The sequence below is a fragment of the Sciurus carolinensis genome, chromosome 8 (assembly GCF_902686445.1).
Source record: "Sciurus carolinensis chromosome 8, mSciCar1.2, whole genome shotgun sequence".
NCBI lineage: Eukaryota > Metazoa > Chordata > Mammalia > Rodentia > Sciuridae > Sciurus > Sciurus carolinensis.
The window spans coordinates 48,551,333-48,574,755 of record NC_062220.1 but is presented as its reverse complement, the minus strand read 5'-3'; the positions used below and the strand labels follow the sequence as shown (position 1 = coordinate 48,574,755).

The 23,423-nt window shown below is 32.8% G+C and overlaps 1 protein-coding gene across 2 annotated transcripts in view; it reads right to left on the bottom strand.

Moving 5' to 3' along the window:
* Positions 1 to 5,495: 5,495 nt before the first annotated feature.
* The window catches only part of Tfpi2 (tissue factor pathway inhibitor 2), a 20,923-nt gene continuing 2,995 nt past the window's right edge, over positions 5,496 to 23,423 (bottom strand). Inside the window, exons 4-5 of one of the 2 annotated variants that reach the window (XM_047559854.1) lie at positions 22,338 to 22,508; positions 5,496 to 5,647 (exon numbers count right to left, since the gene is read on the bottom strand). In XM_047559854.1, the coding sequence (XP_047415810.1) occupies positions 5,634 to 5,647; positions 22,338 to 22,508 (185 nt within the window). In that variant the 3' untranslated portion in view covers positions 5,496 to 5,633. Of the gene's footprint in view, positions 5,648 to 21,042; positions 21,987 to 22,337; positions 22,509 to 23,423 lie in introns of those variants that run through there. The other variant, XM_047559853.1, reaches the window with a different exon arrangement.

Here is a 23,423-nt window from a genome sequence, read left to right as displayed (position 1 = left end):
TAATCTCCCAATTTTCTGATTATACATATTGTAGGATCACATTAGTCATGCAGTCATATATGTACATGAGGTAATAGTGTCTGTTTCACTCTACTCTTCTTCCTACCCCCATATCCCTTCCCCTCCCTCAACTCCCCTCTACCTAATGTAAAGTAACTCTATTCTTCCCTATTCACCTCTTTATTGTAAATTAGCATCTGACCTCACTAACACTGTAATTAGTCTTAGGAGGTTTTATGTTGGACATAACTCAGGTGTGTGAGTGAGCATGCTACTTCTTCCTTTATAAAAAAAAAATACAGCAAAGTATGTGACTTTGTAGAAGTTGGATGATCGGCATTTCCATTTGCATCCTGCCAAGGCCACTGATCTCTTCACAAGATATTATGCCTTCTGGTACTATCTAACAATTTCTCTTCTCTTTGATACCACAATGCCATGTAAGTGTAAGTTATTTATTTAGACTGTTTTGGTGTGTACAATGAGGTTTTTTTTTTTTTTAATGTTCTTTTGTTGATGGTGGTGCTGTTTTCAGAATTTGGAAATGTTAATCCAAGTTGACACCTACAATTATCAAAATTTTGTAGGATAATATGATGGCCTCTTCACTGTATTTTTCATTCCTTTTCTTCATTTTGGATCACTGGCCTTTGAGAATAAATGAACACGAAGTTTTAGGTATTTTCCATCTGGGCATTATCCTTGAGTTCATTCTAAATGTTGCATTTGAATTGGTCTTTAAAATGTCTTACATTCTTGGATTAGGAAGACCAAAGACTAAATTTGACACACTGTCTAAATACCCAGATTCACAGAATTCTGATTAATCTGGCTTTGAAAGATAAGAATTGCATAGCAGGAAGATTTCTACATCTCCAGAAATGTATTCAGCCTCTGAAGTGACTCGGTAAAGCCATCTATACTGAACTGAGTCTAGAATTTTAATCTGTATGGCAAAGCTAATTTTAGTTGCTAAGATAAGTACTGAACCTTCTGAGAATGTGACATAAAGATGCAATTCCATGCTTATACTGAAAGGTCATATGTGAACTTACCAGATTTTCCATTTTAGCTATTATGGTAATCCCAAAGGAAACTTCTATGATGGTTTGTTGTATGTGCTGTGGAAATATTCTAAGAAAAGTTATTTACTATTTTGGATTGTTTCTGGAAACTGTCCTGCACTTTACTATTAAGGTAACCACTACAATTATTACAATCTTGTTCTTTCTTTTCTGTCACTTACAAACTTCTCTTACCTAAATACTGTCAGAAGTAGCAATTGGACTTTTTATTTCTTCCCTTTGTAATTTTTTCTCCAAAGCAGATTCAGAGAAGGAAATAGAGGAAGAATTTCCTCCTGCCTAATAAGATCCTCTCATCCAATAAAATAAATGCTGCTGCTACTGTGTTGATATGCTATGTAAATCAACTTCAGAAAATTATATTTTCATCTCAGACATGAAGTTACAAAGCAAAAAATGGACCTGTTTTAAGGAAGATAAACTAATTATACACAAGGATGTGCTTGAAAATAAGCAGCAATCATAGCAAATTATTTGTTTTCATGTTGCAATCTAATCCTTCTTGCTTTCAATGGGGAAGAGGGTTTATTGGCATCCACATCATTTGCTGTGAAGATAATGAAAATCATTTTATTTTCTAATGCTTAGTCAAGTGACTATTATCAACAAAAAATTATGTGTTAACTGTGTAGTCTGAGAGTAAGATATTTTTCAAAGATATTCAAAATCCAAAATGTCAAGGTAAAAACTCTTACTTTCAAATAGCCCATTTTCCCCAAATTAAAAAAGGGATAAATGGTTGAATTTTAGAATATACAAGATGATGTATTCCAAGGATTGATTATTTTTGTCAGCTTAGTTATTTTTAGAGAGGTTTATTTATATTAAGATATCAGGTATATTTCAAAGAAATGACTGCCACAATATTAAAAGACAAGTTAATTTCATTAAATCTTATTATAAGAATTCTCAATTTCACCAGAGACTTCCTATGGACTCATTAAGAAATTATCTCAAATGTATTATTAAAGAAAATGACTACTTATCGTGTTTCCCTTCAAGTCTCTAAACATTAGCTATAAATGCATTTATTTTCTTGAGTACTGAAAGCTTGATTGTATTAAGTGAAAAATAAATGCCATATTTTATTTCTGAAAAGGACATAGTATTTCTTCTTTGGTATTTCTATCTTACTTTCTAGTCAGATAAAATGCGCAGCCACATGAATTCAAATAGAAGATATTTAGATGTCATCCACCAATTAAAACATAAACTTTAGTATATACAATGTGGTATGATGGGTAGAACCATTTTAAAGGCTATTAGAAAATATGAATTTTCAAATTAGTAGAAACAAAAGGGCAATTTTTGCTAAATTTATATGAATTTATATACTGTAGAAGTAGATATGATGGAATAGGGTTTTCAGTATATATTTTTCTTTTTATATTTGTACATTATAGTTTTATATAATATTTGGGTTTATTTCAACATAACTACACATACATGGAGTATTTGCTCCAATTCAGTCCCTAGTATGTCCCCTTTCCCTCCCTTCCTCCCTCCACTTGTTCCATTTCCCCTACTTTACTGATCTTTCTTCTGTTTATAGTTTTTTAAAATTAGTGTATTATGGATATATATAAAGGTGAAAGTCATTGTGGTATATTCATATATGTACATAGAAAAGTTTGGTCAGATTTCATGGAATGGTTTTAAATTCAAATTTACCACTTACATTTATCTGAACTATAACTTTCCAAAACCTTACAGCCTCTGGAGCTATGTAGACTGACTGTGATGACTAAAACAGTTTGAATTTTCAATGATACTTAACTTTTTATTTGCTTATTTATTCATCTCCTCTCACTTATTCTATATATATTTACTGAGCATTTACCATATGTCATGCACCGTATTAAGCATTAGAAATACAGAGATAAGACCAAAACTTGCCCTTTAGTAGCTCCCACAGTCCCTGCAGGGACGTGTTAGCAGTAGAAGAGCAATAATAAAAGTACGTATGAAAATCAGCGAGCTTAGAGAATAGAGCTTGATTTGCTCTATACAGAAAAACCAGGAAATAATTCACCTGTTGAGTTTTGAAGCATCATTAAAAGGAATTGACAGTCAACTAGATCTTTAAACACCTATTGAATGTGATGAAATTTTAAGAAGACCTGGGATGAGAAAATGCACAGAAACATGGAAATAAATTGATTTATGCAGTGAGAAAGAAAAAATAAGAAAAGACTGATGGAGATAGAACCCTGGGAAGTACCACCACTGGAGGGAAGAAAATCCAGTTAAGCAAACAGAAAAGATGTGGCAGAGATAGGGGAGAGCTGGTTAGAGAGCTGTGGTTTCAAATCCAAGGAAAGAGAACATTTCAGAAGGAAGCAGGCAATGTATGACTGTTGAGGAAGTGACAAGAGCGATAAACTTAAAAAATATGTATATGGGGCTGGGATTGTGGCTGAGTGGTACAGCGCTTGCCTGGCATGCATGAGGCACTGGGTTTAAATGAAATGGCAGTACTATGTCTGTCTCCAACTAAAAAATATTTCAAAAAATCCACATGAATGGAAAATAACAGATTAACAGTGCTTTACCAAAAGCAATTTCAGATGAGTGCGGAGGGCAGAATTATCAGCTATATTTCCTGTTTTAGTGGAAAACTGAAGATAAAGATGTCTATAATCAAAAGGCTCACATTCTATTTGAGGACATAAAACATAAATGCACTGAGCATATGAGTTAGCTCTGCATGCTATTGAAAAGTAAGCTTTATGAAGTGGTAATTATAGAAAGGATAAATTTTGAGCCCACACCTGTAATCCCAGTGACTTTGGAGTTTGAGGCAGGAGGATTACAAGTTCAAGGCCAGTCTCAGAAACTTAGTGACCCTCTCCCTGCCAAAAAAAAAAAAAAAAAAAAAAAAAAAAAATCAAATCAAAAGGACTGGAGATGTGGCTCAGTGGTAGAGAGACCCTGGTTCAATCCCTGGTACCCCATACCCTACCCCCCCAAAAAAGAAAGGCAAATTTTATAGAGGTTGGAAGAGGAATGGGGAAAGAAGTAGGGTTTTCTATAGATAAGGGAGCCCCAGGTCATAAAAGTAGAATATAGAAATCCACAGGAACATTGTGGGAATTGCACAAAGGAGTAAAGATAAAATTTAATAATTTCCCTAAACTATAATAGACACAATATGTCTATACATAAAAGTAAAAACTGACCAAATTATGCTATGCTATGTACATATATGAATAGACCACAGTGAATTTAACTTTTATGTATATCTATGAAGCACAACTTAAATTATATATATATGTAATATATATATATATACATATATATATGAATATATATGTGAGTAGAAGTAAGACCAAGAGAAAGGCAGGCAGGGGGAGGGAAGAGGGATGGGAAGGAGAAAGTACTCAGGACCGAAGTGGAGCAAATCATATTCCAGGCATGTGTGATTAGGTCAAAAGGTACGATTAGGTCAAAATGAACCCCAATATTTTGTATAACTATAATGCACTACTAAAAATATTTTTTTAAAGTACTTGAGATTATCCTGCTTACAAAATGACATCTAATCATCTCTAAACAGAGAATGTATTTGTATCAGGGCAGATCCATGAAAACTGAAACAACTGACAGAATATTTGGAAGAACAACATCATTGAGGATATTTAACTTCATTTTAATACTTAGTGTTCTGTAAGATTTCATTTTACTTATGTCCTTAAAAATCAGAAATGTAAATACTTAGTTTAGGTTTGACTTCTACAAATTAAAAGGTCCAACAAACCTCTTATATATTCATCCATGGCAGAATGAGTTGCTGTCTAGAAAATGTGGTTTACGGTACCAAAAATCTTTTAAAACACAAGTCTGTGGAAGAAGAAAATAATGGGAAAAGAGTTTTTTTTTTTTTTTTTCTGTATGTGTAGAAAGTTTGGGAAAATGCCATTATGTGCTATTTAAAATTGATGCTGATAAACAAAAATCAACAGTTTGCAGAGTCAAAGTTCAAACCAACTGGAGAGGAGATTTAAGTTATGTCCATCTACATTTAGGACATTTGGACAATTTAGCACTTGAATTCTCAGTAGGAAAGAGAATCTTAAATGAACTATAATATCAGTTACCTATTTCCAAAAAATAGGTAACCGATACAATTTAAATTCCTTAAAGGTCAATGAAATAACATTTAGTGGTGAAAGAGGAAATGACTCAAGATTTAACCAGATTCTCTTCCTGAATCTACACATAAAAACAAAATAATGTGAGGATATTCACTGAAGAAAGAGAAGCTGGTATACTTTGAAAAGGTCATAAATTATATATATATATATATATATATATTTCCAACCATTATCAGTGTAAGTAAGTAGTAAGTCTCTATCCTTGGACAAATATGTCTCTATACATAAAAGAAGATTTGCTGATCCAAGAGTTGAAACTCAGATATTTTATTTCACACTATAATCAAGAGCAAAAATTTGCTAAAGATAAATAGAAGTTGACTTTGGCTGTTCTTTGCTTCTTTTAAAAATTCTTATATTAAGTCAGCCATGGCTGGAGCTGCACAACTGCCAATCAATTTTGGTAAGCTGCAAAAGAGAAAAGAATAAGCAGATCAGAAACATGTAGACTGCCACACTTCCGTATTGTGATATTACACGTTGTTCTTCCATAGCAGTCAGTCTTTTGCCCTGGTTCCTGCTCTTCACTCAATTTCTATGGAAAGACAACATAAGTTAAAACTGTTTACCTTGACTCTTTAACAATGCCCTGCTAAGAGACGCTGCATTGACTCCTTGCATATGAACAATCAGTGCCTCAATCCACAGAGACTCAGATGCGAAATTTTCAGCACAAAGCAGATTATTGACTAGGTTAATTCCAGTCCTTGATGGCTACCAACTCAGAATTGCAATGATTTTCATTTATAAGAGGGACATGTCAAGCAGATCATTTCTTCCCCATTCAGTTTAAGGTAGTCACAGGTATTATTTGAATCCACTGTCATTTAATAACTACTTTACTATGAGCTGTTCAATTTCAAAAGTCTTGATAAAGGCATGTGGAATAATAGAGGAGAAGGCTATGGAGCTGGAGGAAGAGTGTGCATGAGAATAACCATCCTGCAGATATCAATTACAATCTCTGGACAAAGCATAAAACAGAACTTTTTGACTCCCTCCCCCATCATTAAACCTTATGAGAATAAGATTATACAGTTTGTGGCAGCCATGATGATGCAAAGTAAGAGTGAACCCGTACACACACACACACACACACACACACACACACACACACAAATGAGGGAGCCATAAAGAGGAAAGCACAAACATGAGCATAAACCCAGAAAACTGACCCTGAGTCCTCTCTAAAGATTAGTGGGGATTCTAAAAAATGTGAGTGGAGAATTTAACTTCTGCCCTTCACAGGGGATACAACATGGAATGCTGAGGACAAGGCACTTCTGACTAGAATAAAAAACACCCTTCAGAGGAAGGTAACAGAAAGTAGGGTCTCTATCATGCACATGGCTAATACTAAAACAACCGATTGTGCCAACGGTTGGTGAGGATGCTACACAACTAGAACTCAAAGGTACTGTTTAATGTATTGCTAAGTGCAGCTACCCCTTTGTAAAACACAGTTTTGCAGTTTCCTAAAAAGATAAACATACAACTACCATATGACCCAGCAGCTCTCTCTCTCTCTTCTTCACAGACACACACACACACACACACACACACACGTGCATATAAAATTTGTATGAGTGCCCTAGTTTTGTTATAATTCTCAAACTGGAAAGTCCCAAAAGTCTATCAACAAGTGAATGGATAAACAAATGTGGGTAGCTATATAATGCAATAAAAAGAAAAAATACCACACAAAACATAGATACCAAAATAATTCTGCTGTGTGAAAGAAGGCAAACAAGACAATATACTGTATGATTCCCTATATATAAAATATACTCATTCCATATATTTCTAGATAATACAAACAATCCATTTTGGCAAAAAGAAGATTTGAAGTTCCTGGAGAAGTAGAATAGTAGATGAATGGATGGATTGTTACTAAGAACCAAAAGGAAAATAAAGTTGGGTATGGTTTAGAATGTGGTGGTAGTTTCAGACACAAACATGTGCATGCTACATAAAACACCATAATTATGTGGAATTTCTTGAAGCTGAATTACAGTTCAATAAAGGTGCAAATTATTACTAAACAGTAAAAATAGAGTAACCTGTGTTATACAAGAAAAGGAGCTATAAATGGAAACAAACCCCAATATAATGTAGATGTTGAGGTCAGAGACAAGAATTATATTCTCTAAAAACTGTGAAATAATAATTTTCAAGGGCATTTGTAACACTGACTACACACTGTTACGAAAAGTCTTATGCCTGTAATCCCAGTGGCTTGTGAGGTTGAGACAGGAGGATCACAAGTTCAAGGCCAGCCATAGCAAAATTAGCGAGGCCCTAAGGAACTTAGTGAGAACGTGTCTCAAAATAAAAAAACAAAAAGGGCTGGGAATGTAGCTCTGTGGTAAAGAGGAGCCCCCCTGGGCTCTGTAACAACAACAACAAAATTTCAAAAGGTCTTAGTAAATATCTAAGATTGAGTTTTTACAGAATATATACTCAGAAAAATTAAAATTAAATTAGAAATCAATAACAATAAAATATTTGTAAGTTCTTAAAAATATGAAAATTAGGACTGGGGAGATAGCTCAGCTGGTAGAGTGCTTGCCTCACAAACACAAGGCCCTCAGTTCGATACCCAGTACCGCAAAAAAAAAAAACAAAAAACAAAAAAAAAATATGAAAATTAAACAATACCTTTATAAGTAAGCCATGAAACTAGAAAATATATTAAATGAATAAAAATAATACATCAATATTTTGTGATGCAGCTAATACAAGATTTAGAGAGAAATTTATAGTCTTAAATGTTTATATTTGGAAAGCAGAAAGTTTTAAGATTGATTGTTTAATATTCCACAAGGTAGAAAAAATGAGCAAAGTAAGCCTAGAGTACATAAGGAAGGAAATATTAAATAAAAGGACAGGAACCAATTAAATAAAACACAGAAGAACAATGGGTAAAACTAACCATGTCAACATTAATTCATTGAGAACATTTATAAAATTGATAAACCCATATTAAGATTGATTTAAAAACAAATGACCAATATCAGGAAATTGAAAGAGGAGATCCCATAGACACTAAGAAGATACTAAGAACACTGGAGAATCTTGTTCCAGGGCTTCTTATGACAGAATCCCACACTCTGCCTTACATTGTCCTTGTCCTGACCCCTCTTTGGTTTACCCCTGGGAGGGTGGCTATGTTGGCCACTTCCTTTCATCCCTCCCATCTCAGCTTTGTTTTGCAATTGAGAGAAACTTACTCCTCCATAACATCTGAACCCATGACCTGTGTGCCAAACACACTGATCAGAGGCGATTATGCTACTATGACATTAATTATACATAGCTCACTTATCTACACAACGTGGTTTATGTATTTGGGGGTATGAGCCTCAACATTGAGCAATCTGAATCTCTGTTTAATTATACTTGGCATTACTACAAAGGAAAAGTGACTATTTTTTTCTTCTTAACATTAGAAGAAATGTAAAATCATTTTGAAGGAACAAAGTTGATTTTTCCCCCTAACAAATGTAGCTTTGCAATTTCTATAGAAAATCAAAGTATCTACTTGTAATCATCCACTATTCATAGTCTAGGAAAAATTTTAATAAGGAAAGGCAAAAATTACCATTATTATAAGCTAACTTGTATTTCTTAACTCCTTTCCCCCTATATATCTTCATTCTGAAAGTAATAGACCTGGAATCCCATCGAATTTAAACTGATCTTCTTTTCTCTCACTTTGTGATTGAAGGGCATGAACTTAGCATTTCCTGCTCCTGACTTTCTCCAGAAGAAAGAATGTTTGTAGTAGTTGATTTGTAAGTTTCACAGTGACCAAGTAATGTCTATACACAACTGTGGTCTTGGTTGTGATCAATCTCTAGATAAGAATGCAAACTGGGCAGGTAGAGGAAGCCACACTAGTAAGTTCTTGCTCATAATTAATAACTATGGCAAACAAGCAATAATTAAGACACTCTGACAAAAATTAACTTCTGCTTTTTATTCCCAAGAAAGGAATATTTGGCCATTTATTTAACTGTGTAATTACCACACATTAAAACTGATTTTTCAAGTCTTTTTTTTTTTTTTTTTTTTTTTTTTAACAAACCAAGGGGTCCAATCTGAAATAGAGGGAACTATAATATAAGCATATAAGGAAGTCTTGAAATGTGACTTTTTCCTGGAAATCTTTATTTATTCATTCATTCAAAAATAGTTACTGATTGCCAAAAATTTATTAGGTATTATGCTAAACATTTAAAATCTACAAAGAAAAATAGAAATAATAAGAAAATTTTTTCTGAATACATCTAAAGATACTAGTTTCAGCTAGGCTAACAACTTATTGTTTAAGGTACCATGTCAAGGGCAGTCTGTCATGAATCAAAAGTAAATGAAGAAGAATAATGGTCCAGAAAAGATGACATAGATCCATTTTCCCCTGCTCCTCCCCTGTAAGAACAAATAGAGTCCCCTGAAATAGCATAAGACAACTAAGGGAAAATTCTGGAAGTCATTACGAAAGAATGAGACCCTGTTTAAGAACCCAGGAGTAAAGAAATAACACAAGGAGTCTTATGTCCAGTTCACTGAACAGAATAAGACAAATCAAATCCATTATTTCTTTATCCAAAAGGAACTTGCAGGATAATTACAAAACTAAAAAATACAATATTAGAAACAAATAACTCACTGGATGTATTCAATAATACAGTGGATATGACTGAGCATATTATCAGTAAACTTGAAGACTGATGAAAAGAATTTACCCAATCTAAAAAGCATGAGGAAAAAGAATAAACAAACAAAAACAAAAACCAGAGTCTAGAAACCATGCATGCAGTTCATAACAAAAGATAACTCTAATATCATTGGGATCTCAGAAGGAAAGAAGTAAGAGAGCTGGAAGAAAGAATATTTGATGAAATAATGAAAGCTCCCCAAACTGGAAAAAGCTACAGATTCAAGAAGTTAAGCAAACCAAAAACAGGCTAAACTCAAAGAAATCCATACTATCATAAACAAGTTATTAAAAGTAAAGACAAAGAAAATGTTATAAAAGCAGCTAGTGAAAAAAAAAATGTCTATAGTGAACATCAATTTGCGTGATAAAGGACTGCTTATTTAAAATCATGGAGGCCAGAAGGAAGCAGGGTACTTTTCAAGTGCTGAAAGTAAAAGAACTTTCAACTGCATATTCTCTGTCCTGTAAAACTACCCTTCAGTAATTAAACAGAAGATATAGCAGATGAAAGAATACTAAAAGAATCTTTTCTGTGAACAGACATACCTTTAAAGATTGTAAAAGCATGTATTCAGACAGAAAGGAAATTTGTATAAAAGTGTATAAAATTTATAAACTTATAAAATTTATTTTAAAAATTCTGTCCTAGCAGGAAGGAAAGAGGAACAACAGAAAGGGGACAAATAGTATATATATACTAGACCATAATGTACATAAGTATGTAAATCACATGTGATGACTGAAACAAAAATTGTAAGACTATCTGATACTGATATATTTAAAAGTGGGAAAAGTAAAGAGACATATTTAGAAATTGACTTTCCACACTTCACTTGAAGTGCTAAAATGTTGATACCAATAGGCTACCACATATGTATATTATAATACCCAAGGTAACTGCTATGAAAACTATACAAAAAGATATGTTCCAAAGAACCTTTAATAAATCATAATTGGAATCCTAAAATGTTGAAATGTCCACAGGAAAGCAAGAAAAAAGAACCAAAACAAGAACAAACAAATAACAAATAAGGTTGCAGTGTGTCAAAAATTACTGTAAAAGTATACAGTTGAAACACTGAGCAAAACAGGTCTATTTGTAAGGTGAAAAAAAAAAATGTCCTAACAATATACTGGTCATGGGAAACTCACCTTCAAAATCAATGACTTAGGTAGGTTGAAAAGATAAATCATTTAAACATTAATTTTTTAAAGAGAAGGAATGGTTATATTAACATCCAATTAAAAGAGACTTCAGAGCCAAGAAAACTGTAGAAGGAAAAAGGGATATTATATAGGCTACTAGGTAATAAAAGGATTGATCTACCAGAAATACACAATGATGCTAAATGTGTGTACATCAGACAAAAGACTCTTCAAATACATAAATAAAAAAAAAAAAGTGCAGCTGAAAAACAAAGAAATTCACTCTCACAGTTGGGAAATGTTCACCAAAATATCATATCCTGAACCATAAATACATTTAAAATAATTGAAATCATAAATAATTGTATTATAGGAATTCTGTTTAAAATTTGAGTCAGACTAGCAAATCTTAACATTTCCCAAATGGTTACAAAAATATCTACAAATATACAGAAAAATAAAGCAACTGATAAAGGCACCAAAAACTGAAGAAAACTTATTAGAATGTGAAAGAAATTTGCACTAATTGAAAAACTATAGGAATTTATTAGAACACATAAAAACAACAGAATTATGTCTAATTGAATATATTCATTTAAAAACCTAATAAAGTGGACAAAGTTATAATAATCAAAGATAAAATAATGAGAAGTTCTTTTTCAAAAGACAAAGTAATTTGAAAGAACTTCAAATTAGTTTAAAGGGAAAAAACTGAGAAAACCTAAAAAAATCAAGAGAGATAAATAAAAGAGGCTAGCACAGAATTTTCTCTAAAAATAGTATTAAGCTAAAATAGTTTGTGTGATTTATTAAAATTCTTCAAAAACCAAATAAATAATCCTTATATAATCCCAGAACATCACAAAAGGTGGAATATTTAGAGTATATTTTTTTTGTGTAGCAATATACTAATGAAAAAAATGTGATAGGGCACTAAAGAAAAAGAATTCAGATTATTGGCAAAAGTCCTTTAAAAATTAAAAGATTGAATTCAGCACTATATCAAAAGTTTTAATGTTCATATATGGATTATTTTCAGAATTTGTAGATAAATCCATACTGAGTTATCAATTAGATAATTTATATCAAAAGGTCAAAAGTGAAAAAAGATCACATTTATATGCTAAAAAATCTAACTAAATCCATTATCTATTTTTAAGTAAAAACCTCCTAGTAAATTAAATGATTATATTTCATTAATCTGAAAAATAATATTCAATTCAAGCCCATGGCCAACAGCATAATTACTTGTAAGACAAAAAGGTATGTTTGTAAGTGGGAGTAAACAAAAATCCATTTCTATCATGTGTCATTATTTCTAGAAATTTTAGCCAATACAAAAAGAAAAAGTTTAGATATTGCTAATAAGGTCATACGATTACTATTTGCGGATTTATTACTGTTTCTGTGAAAAAAGTTAATAATAATAATAATAATAATAATAATAATAATAGAATCAACTGAAATTGTACCCAGGAAATCTTTGGTGTTTTTCAGGTATCCTGTCCTATAGACAGGCTCATGTGTGTTTCACTCCTTTCCTTACCTTTAAGACAGTAAGGAGAATTTATCTTTGAGGAAAACAGGTGGCCAACCCTGGAAAGGAGTGAGATGCATGGACAGTTAACGTCCTCAGAATGTTGGCCCTAATCCCACTGAAGGGAAAGAGTTTCATCAGCCTTTTATTTCCATAGGGTTTAACAAACAGAGTGGGATCCTGAGAAGTTAGTAGCACAGGTAGAGAACGTGAGTCCCAGAGGCTGTGATTAAACCAGAGACCCTTCAGAAGGTAGCCGTGAGGGAGAGGAGAAGGTGGATGTGTCTGAACTAAGCACAGGCATCCTGGCTCCAACATACCAAGCAGCAGCACATGGATTCAGTATGAGCCTAAATTCTTTTGAAGGATCAATTTATCTGGACAAATAATTGAGCAAACAACTCCATTACAGCACAGAGACGTGAAACTCACCAGAGGCAAGAAAGATTACTAGATAAAGCATCCTGTTATGTAAAAGGATAAACAAGGTCAGGAGGGTTATCCTTCAAATATCTGGAGCTGGCATCTGTGACTGAAGAAGCCTCCCAGCTTCCAGTAATCCTAAACTATCCAAGTGAAGCATAAAAATTCTCATAGATTGGTTCTGCACCTTCCATTGGACTTAATGGTGAAATCTAGAAAAATTTTGAGTATAATTTGCATTATTCATAATATTGACAAATTTCTTTCATTTTCTTTTTGGTGGTACTGGGGAATGAACTGAGGGGTTGCTCTATCATTTGAGCTACAGCCCCAGAGCCCTTCTTTTAATGAGACAGGGTTTCACTAAGTTGCTGAGCCTGACCTCAAACTGGCAAACCTAATGCCTCATCCTCCCAAGTTACTGGAATTACAGGTGTGTGCCATGGAACTCAGCCAATATTAAAATTTTTTACACTACAGATACTGACTTTTTGGAAATAAAAAATAGACACGCAAACCCAATTAATGGATGGTATTTCTTAACTGTAAAAATCAGATTCTATAGTTAACCTGAAAAACAAACGCAAATAGCTAAGAAATTACTTTTAAAGCACAATAAAACACTGTTACATTAATACAAAATCAATATAAAGAAGGGCAAATACCTGTCCTTGGTACTTAAATGTTTGTTTTAACATGTCTTAGCACAATTGATTTAATTTTGAAATATCCTGATTTAAATGATACTTTGGAGCATAATAGTTAATCTTAAGGTTAGACTAACCTTGATTATTAGTCATGAGAAATAGCACTTATATACAAATCTGGATTTAGAAGATACATTTTATTAGACATAGCAAAGTTGTCCGAAAGTGGTAAATTGTTTTGCTTGTTCACTTAAAACTGTAGACTACATTTGAAACAAATTTGCTTTCCTCATGTAGTAATTAACCTGATTATATAACAGCTAATGAACTCAAGAAATAAAAAGTCTGAGAACATATTCTTAAATTAAAAATTATAGGGGAGCAACTTCTCTAAGTAAAAATACAATGGATTTTACAAGTAAAGTTTATGCTAAAAGATTAACTTTAAAATATAATAGAGAATATCAAATTGCCATGAGAATTGTAGTGCTATGATTCAGATGAAAAATTCCCAGGAGAGGATGCTAAAAACAGAGGGCATGCCTCTTCAGTATCAAATATCAAAAGAGCTGTCTACACAAAAAACGTAGATTAATATAAGATTAACATTCATTTCAGTCTCAGAGGGGAGCATGTGGCCTCTAATGCAAAACTGTAGTTTAGAGCCATATCAATTTATCTCTTTGCTCAAGAATCTATTAGCATCAAATACTAGGTATGGTAAGGTTATTAATGCATATGGGGGTTAAGGAGCTCAGGTCTTGAAGTCAGTGTTCTTGAACCAAGGAACATAGTAAGCCAAACCTAATGCTCCATGGGAACACTGGTCGTTACTGATCCAAGAAAATCCAAGACATTTTGTAAGGAAGAAAAAAATCAAACAACATTTATATCTGTTACTGTAAGAAAAAGAAAGTGAGACTCATTTTTAATTTAATTAAAATATTCCTAAAACACAACAGAAAAAAATTTTGATGCAACACTTAAATATAAAGTCTAACACTCAACAAGTAATGACAAAGGTATGTGCATTCAGGTATACACATGTGGTCTCTAAATAAAAAATCATACTTACCAACATATATGTTACACATATATCCCACTGAAAGCAATATCCTTTCTTCTCAATAGCACATGAAAATTGAAATTATATTGTCATAAAGAAAATCTGAATAACTCCCATAACAAAGAAATAATGTAAAAAAATTGACAGTTAAAAATTATAACAGTAGTAAAAACAATTATAAAAATTGCCTTTCATCATAAATATACCTAACAATTCATTCAAAACAAATTAAAGATGTAAACATAAGACCTGAAACTATAAAGTTCCTAGGAAAAATTGGTATTGGCCTCAGCAAAAATTTCTTGTATGTCACAACAGAAGCTCTGGTAACGAAAGTAAAAATAAAGAAGGCGACAACATCAAAATAAAAAGCTTCTGCATGGCAAAGAAAACAACAAATGAAAAGACATCCTATGGGTTGAGAGAAAATATTTGTGAGTCACATATCTGATGGGATTTAGTATCCAAAATATCTAATGAACTCACTCAACGCAAGACCAAAAATAATAGGCAAAGGACCTGAAAAAAATTTTCAAAAAAGACATAAAAATGGCCAACAAGTACATGAAAAGATGCTACGAATCACTCATATCAGGGGATTGCCAACCAAAACCACAAAGAAATATCACCGTACCCCCATTAGAATGACTGTCACCTAAAAGTCAAAAGATAATAAGTGAAGAGGAGGGCATAAAGAAATGGGAATCCAAGTACTGAACAGAAATGTAACTTGGTACACCATTATGCAGAGCAGTACATAAGTTCAAATTTTTGAAAATATAACTACTATGTATAATCCAGTTATCCTCTTCTGGGATTTCTTCCCAAAGAAAATCAAAGCAATACCTCAAAAACATATTTGTATTCCCTTGTTCACTGCAGCATTATTCACTATAGCCAAGAAATGAAGACAATCTGAGTGTTTACCAACTTAGGACACTTAAGTTTGGTATACACACACACACACACACACACACACACACATATATATATATATACACACATATATATACACACACACACACATATGTGTACATATATATATATATATATATATATATATTCAGTCAAGATATCATCTGCCTTTAAAATGGTGATACTGTAATTTGCAGCAACATGGATGGTCCTGGAAGACATTATGCTAAGTAAATGAGGAAGCCACAGGAAGACACAGAAAGAAAAATACTATTATTATGACACATGTGGAAACCAAAGAGAGAGAGAGAGAACGGTGGTTAACAGGAACAGGGAGGAAGAAGAATTGGGGTGATGTTGGTAAAAGGTTACAAACTTGCAGTTAGGTAGAATAAATAGGTCTAGAGATCTTATGTTCAGCTGGAGAATTATAGTTAATATTGTATATTGAAAATTTACTAAGAGTTGAATTTAGGTGCTCTTACCTGAAAAATATAGGTATAAGAGGTAATGGGTATATTAAAGTGTATATCTATAGTAATCATTGTATCATGTTGATCAAAACATTATGTTGTACACCTTAAATTTAAATCAAAAATGCTTAACCCTAGTAGTAATTTTAGAAATATCAATTAACTAACATAAAAATACCATATTGTCCAAAGAAGTGATTTCTTCTTATTTTCATACATTTTTAGTAAAATGCAATTTTTCAATATATACCAAGAGCATTAAAGTGCTTTTTCACTTCTTGGCTAGGTTATTTCTACTTCAAGAAAACTAAAATGTGGTTATTAATCATATGAGAGTGAACTTCTAGATGTTTTTATTTTCTATATAATATAGAGAAAATACAATAATGTAGTTTAAAATGAAAATAACCATTAATTTTACACAAAAAACTTAGATATCTTAACAACACAACTTCTAGGAAAATAATTAAATACTGTTTTAGTGCACCTAGGAAGCTGCACTAGGTTGAGCCAAGATGTTAGGATAAGTGATTAAACCTGCTTGAGAATGTCAAGGAATGCTTTGTCAACAGGAAGATTCACTGTCAAATATTTGCTAGGAGGGAAGATTTCTTTTTCCAAAGGGAAAAAAAATTTTTGGTAAAGTGTAAAACAATATTCCTCAAAGGACCTTGCAAGTGTACATCCTAATCTTCTGGAGTCATTGTTTACAGTGAAACATGTTTGAGCACCATCTCAAACCCACTAAATCAAAACCCCTGGGCACAGAGAATAGGGTAGGAGTGTGTTATATACATGGCTCCTCACATGGCTCTCATGCACAAAAGTTGAGAACCACATTATAGAAAGGTAAAGTAGTATGACATGCTTTGGAAACCACAGATAAGTTCAAGTCGTTGAACTCCAAATTACAGATGGGTTACCGGTGATGATGAAATAGGGGAAGATGAACCTGGAGAGAACTGTCATGGACCACTCATCAGAAGGCTCATATGACATGCTAGAAAACCACCAATAAATTTTAAGCAAACAAGTTACCTGAGATTTTTTTTCCCCAGAAGAGTACCTGAGCAGAAACAGGCAGGAAAGAAAACTGGGTAATGTTTTAATTTTCCTGGCATAAGATAAGATTAGAACAGACTTAAATACATATGTTAGGTGAATAATTGGATACGTAGGTCAAGAGGAAAGAAGTAGTTTTGGACAATGCTTATTCCTATGTTTGCTTGCCTCTAAATATATAATAATATATAGATAGATATCTTAAAAGTTACAACTCTGCTTTTCCCCTCTTTTATTTTTTTCCAAGACCTATATTTTACTAGAAACATTAACTTGTAAAGATGAGTTCCTAGCTTGGTGTGGTGGTGAATGTCTGTTATCTCAGTTACTATGGAGGCTGAGGTAGAACTATGAGTTTAAGTCCAGCCTTGACAACTCAGTGAGAGTGTCTCAAAATAAAATTAAAAGGACTGGGGGTGCAGTTCAGTGGTAAAGTACTTCCCTAGCATGTGCAAGGCCCCTAGCATGAGTTCAATCCCCAGTAACACAAATAAAACAAAACCAAAAACTGAGTTCCTGCCACCATAATGCAGTCCACAAGATCATAAGGGTCCAAAGAAGGACCAATATACATCCTTCTAATGATTTTGTCTTAGGTCCATTCCCAAGGATCGCTGTAGAGCTTTCAGCTGAAATTTCTACAGCCCCTGTACCGTAGAGAGACAGACATTGTGAAGGATTTTCCTTAGTGGATAAAACTAAAGGTTTATAAGACTTAGTGGAGACAAGATGTACACTTGAGTGTGGAAGGCCCCATTGCAGTTTCCACGATTGAATGTTGTGACAATGTGTGTGTTTAAGAGAGACACGAAAAGACTGTTTTCTTATTAAAAGCCACCCCATCCACCCATTCTTGCTTTTAAAAATCTTTTGGTGTCAATGAATGAGAAAGACATTCCTTTTAATCAGGCTGTCTGGCAAAACCACAGTAGTTGGGTTGTGTTCATGCTGACTGTGGTGAGAAGGAATTTCCTTTTGACTACAGCACATTCTATGATTACTTTATATATTCTTTCTCCCCCCTTATGTTAAAAATTATTCTTTAATTATATTGATAAATAATGATTATATATATTTATGGAGTACAATGTGATATCTGGTATATATTTAATAAAATGGTAGAGGGTCTGGGCATTTGAGAATTTGTATGTGAAGGATCTCCTTCCCACCCATACTGAATAGACAGGTGAGTTATGTTCATGATCCCCTAAGGGCTGTAGCTGCAGAGAAATTACAGGCAACAATAGCAAATTAAGGTTCTTTTTTGGAGACTGAAGAAGCCCCTAGAATAGTATGCAACTGCAAAACACACAAGAAATCTACTATAATTTTGCTCAAAATCCACCAAAAACAGTAATAAACCCAGGCCTTATTCAACCAAAACCTTTCAGTGGCATGCTGCTTTTTGTTGCTCTTAAGTCACATATTCTATGAAAGCACTACCTCCCCTCCTTGCCTTTTAAAAAGTTTTCGAATGAATTCTTGGAGAAACCTGGATATTTTTCCTGTACATACCATTGTAGAGTTGGCAGAGTCTTTTCCCCTGACTTCTTATAAGTTGCTCCTGTATCTCCAATATTTCCTGATAATCTGGAAATACAACTGTAAGATCTAGAGGTTTGACTAACTCTAGTCTCATTTTTTTTCTTTCTGCAAGAATATCTTGTGGAGGGTTTGCACTTATTGCACCATTATCAGGAGGCAGGTAATGTCTGTCAACACACTTTTATGGATGTTAAAATTATCTGTTGATTAAAATAGTTGTTTGATCCCCATAATACTGTTTCCCACCAGCCTTCTACACAAGTTTCAGCACCCTCTGATAATTTTCAACTAGACTCATGCTTTCATGAGGGCTATCTTCTAACATCTTAATGCATATATTAGGTGGAATTCTATGAATAACTTTCCCTAATATATTATTTAGTATTTCTATGGTATAGTTTTTAAAACATAAACTAAAAAAGAATAAATGCTTTATTGTTAATTCAGTTTCATTTTCAAAGTAATGAGAAAATGCCCTAACAGCTTACAAGTTATCAAAAGAATTTATTTATTGTTTATTTTTGGTGCTGGGGATTTAACCCAGGGGCACTTTACCACTGAGCCACAACCCCAGCCCTTTTTAATATTTTATCTAGGGACAGGGTCTTGCCGAGTTGCTTAGGGCCTCAATAAGTGGCTGAGGCTGACTTTCAATTCTCGATCCTCCTGCCACAGCCTCCCAAATTGCTGGGATTACATGCATGGGCCACCATGCCCAGGACCAAGAAAGTTTTCTATGTGTGCGCATGTGCTCACATGTGTATGTAATTATGAACTCATGGAGTTTTATATATTTATGTTTTTGTCTACGTGTATTGAGGTCATTATTTTATTGTTCACATAGTCTCCTTTTAGGTCAGGGGAAGCTACATAATGTTACACCCCTGTTAGTAACACAATTCATTAGCTTTTGACAACTTCCCTGATTTTTGGAGTACTATAGCCCTATATTTTTGGCCCAGACCTGTATTGAGAGAGTTCTAATAGCCCTGGTTATCTTCACTGAGATATAATATTGGGAGACTGAACTCTGGATGGTAAGTATATACTTGCTGCTATCAGTATGTCAATACTTCAAGACTTTTCAATAGAAGGATGGGGGAAATTTTTCTTTAAAGAGAAAAAATTATGTTTGTACCATTATTCTTAATTTTTTAAGTTAAATGTTTTTACAGTTTAATTTTTTAATCTTTTCTCTTAAAACTAGAAACTATGACTTATAAAAAAGTAAATACTTGTTTTCTATAAAATATATAGATAATATTCTATTCATAATAAATTAAAAGTAACAGTGGCAGTATTACTATTAGTCACAATAGGATTTCTTCAGAAGTTTTGACCCTTAGGTTATATACCCCAAAAGATATATGGTCAAAAAAATGTTTTTGAAGGAAAATAAGTATATATACCCCTTGTGTAGTTATGCCACTATTTGATATAAAATTTGAATGCATTATTTTGGTTTGTTTTCAATGTTTAAAGAAATGCTTTTTTATTTTTAAATTTAATTTATTTAAATTATGTAAAATATTTATGTAGTTCAAGATAAAAATTAGAGAAGGGATATTCACAGAAATTTTTATTATATATCTGTCCAATCCTGTCCTCTCCCTTCCCATACAGATAGCCATTTTTAATATTTTTAGATCTTCTGTGATGCTTATATGTATGTATACATGTGTGCTTATTCACACTGGGGTTTTTGTTGTTGTTATTGTTTTTTGGTTTTTTGGTACCAGGATTGAACCCAGGGGTGCTTAACCACTGAGTCACATTCCCAGCACTTCTTATATTTTATGTAGAGATAGGGTCTTGTTGAGTTGCTTAGGGCCTTTCTAATTTGCTGAGACTGGCTTTGAACTAGCAATCCTTCTGCCTCAGCCTCCTGAGCCACTGGGATTATAGGGTATGCACTACTGTACTCAGCTTACTCATATTGTTTAGGCCCTATTTTTAAAATATATTCTTGGGGTCAGATGTTATCTATAGGTAAATATTTATTCATTACTCCTCCATAATTTTTTCAAATAGTTGAGTATCTAGTTTGTTTCTAGTTTTCAGTATCAACCACCATACTCAGGCATAGACTTTTCTTAAAACTAACATTCAGACAGGTTTTCAAAAGAGATATTGCTCAAGCAAAGGGCAAATGCAATTGCCAATTTTGCTAAATAAGGGACATAATTTTAAATATTTTAATTTTGCCAAGAAAACATAGGAATTTTAAAAATTTATTACAGAGAAAGAAAAAAACTCATTTTATTGATCCTATTTATAAGAAACAATTTATTGGTAGAATTTAAATTATTAAATCATGCATGATTTTTGGTATAATAGAAACACAAACAGTACAAAAATTTTAACAACTTTAGTGGTCTGCCACCCATTTTGTCTTAGGAAATAATGTAACAAAAGGATAACTTTTTAAGACCACCTATCTATATGTATACACACATATATATGTAATTGAGGACAGAAAGAGACAGACAACTATGGAAAAAGAGATACAGAGACATAATTTCCCCAGGACAATATTTCTGATTTTAATAATTTGACTAGCTTTTTAATTCATTAAAAAGTTATTAAATTATCTTTTAAATAAATTCCCTTACTCAATACACTGCAATCTGCCACAATAGAAATGGGAGTATCATCAGTAGGGCCTATGTTAACATGATTTGGGATAATTTTTAAAGTGTTGGTAAATCTGCAATTTTGTCTCCTTGGATTTAATATACAACCCAACATTTTAAGTTCATAATGAAATAAAAGTATTTGCCAGTTCTTTTTATGCTCACCTATTTTCAAAATACATGATTCTCATGCTACTTCAGTTACTATAATCTTCTGAAATTAGGACTAGCAACCCCGAGAACTGGGTGAGTCATTTTTTTTTTATCTTTTGCAATGTAAGAATTCGATCTCATAAACAGGTGAACAGTAAATTAAAAATAGATTAGCATTTGAATTGCGGCAAGTTGTGTATAAAGAAGTAACTTGATTGATACAAGTTCAATGAAAACTGTGATTGAATCACTAATGATTAGTTTCCTCATGCTTCCGTATTTTTCTTCAGATATAACCATAAAGACAATAATCATTCGCATGATGACATACAAGAAAATGCTTAAAATTGCTTCCTCTTAATTTTCAGGCCTCTATTGGCAAAGCGAAGCCTTGGCCTCTTCTTTTTCTTCCCTTTCTTCGATGCTAAAGTCAATAAAATAACAATCAACACCATACGTCTCTAGTCTGTAGGCTCATTTTAAATCACCTTTCCCAATGCTTCAAAGCTCACCTCATCTTATGATTACTGATGATAAATTTAGTTAAGTTCTTTATATACTCAGCTTATAACCTTCTTCCTTTAAAAATACTAGTATACAGCTACTGTCCAATATAAGCATTTGGACAAAATGGATCAGCACATAAGTGCTATTTATGTAGAAATGGTCAAGAAATGTCAATTTGTTATTAGTAAAATGGATACATAAAATATAATGTTGCTTATGAATTATTTATAAAATTTATTTAAAAACTGAGTAAGAAAAAATTCACTACCTTTTGCACAAACACGTGTGCAATCCTTCATGTTAACAAAGTTATTGTCATTCCCTCCACAGCCACTATAGGTGAAGGCCACGCAAGCTTTGTATCTTGTGTTAAAATAATAGCGAGTCACATTAGCAGAGCACAGACCCTCATCTTTTGGGCTGTAGCAAAATATTGGACCTTTATGGAAAAGAAAATAAAATTAGAAATGTTCAAATACAAAAATTAATGAAAAGTGATGACTGCTGAAGTAATCTAATCCCAAAGAGGCTTCATTCTGAATCCAAAATATCATATTAAACCATTTGAGAAGATATGTCTCAAATTACAGGTAAACTTGAGTGCCATATTTTGCTAATCCTAAATTTTATAAACTGACAGAATTCCTTCTGAATGTTTGTCCAGAATTCCTTCTGAATGTATGTTCTGAATGTATGTTTTATCCTTTAAATGTAAAAAGAAATTAAACCCCTAAACCAGACATGGTCAAGTAGAAAATCCCCTAAGTTTCAAGGGACAATACATAACATATTTTGGTGAACTTTCTTGTGTTGACAGTTTTATTTTAAATGTTTTCATCAGCTCCCCTTCCTTTACTAATCAAGATATATATATTATATATATTATTATATATATCTTCCCAAATTACCAACCGACATCTACACAAATGACTTAAGAGAACATCAGCAGCAACCATTTCCCCCTTTTGCATATTTAACACACTATAACTGGAACTTTATCAAATTCTCTGCCAAAGCATAATTTCTTGATGGCTCAATGTTTTTAATTTATATATCTCTGGTGTATCTGGGAGAAATGCATACATCATCTCTTTCCACAAATATTAAAATACTTACCAAGTAACCTAGGAGTTCAAGGATGGGGATGTGGGAGGTAAGAAACAGAAAAAAGGGTAGAGAACTCTTTGTGCTGCAGATTTGTAATTCCTATAGAGAAATCTAACAGAAATCTTGTCTGTATACATTCTGCTGTCTCATACACAAACCTGATTCCACACAAAGCTGATGTCATGCTATTCATTAATGAATACTATAATTTTTATATGTAAATTGAGATGAGAAGTGCAGGTATTAG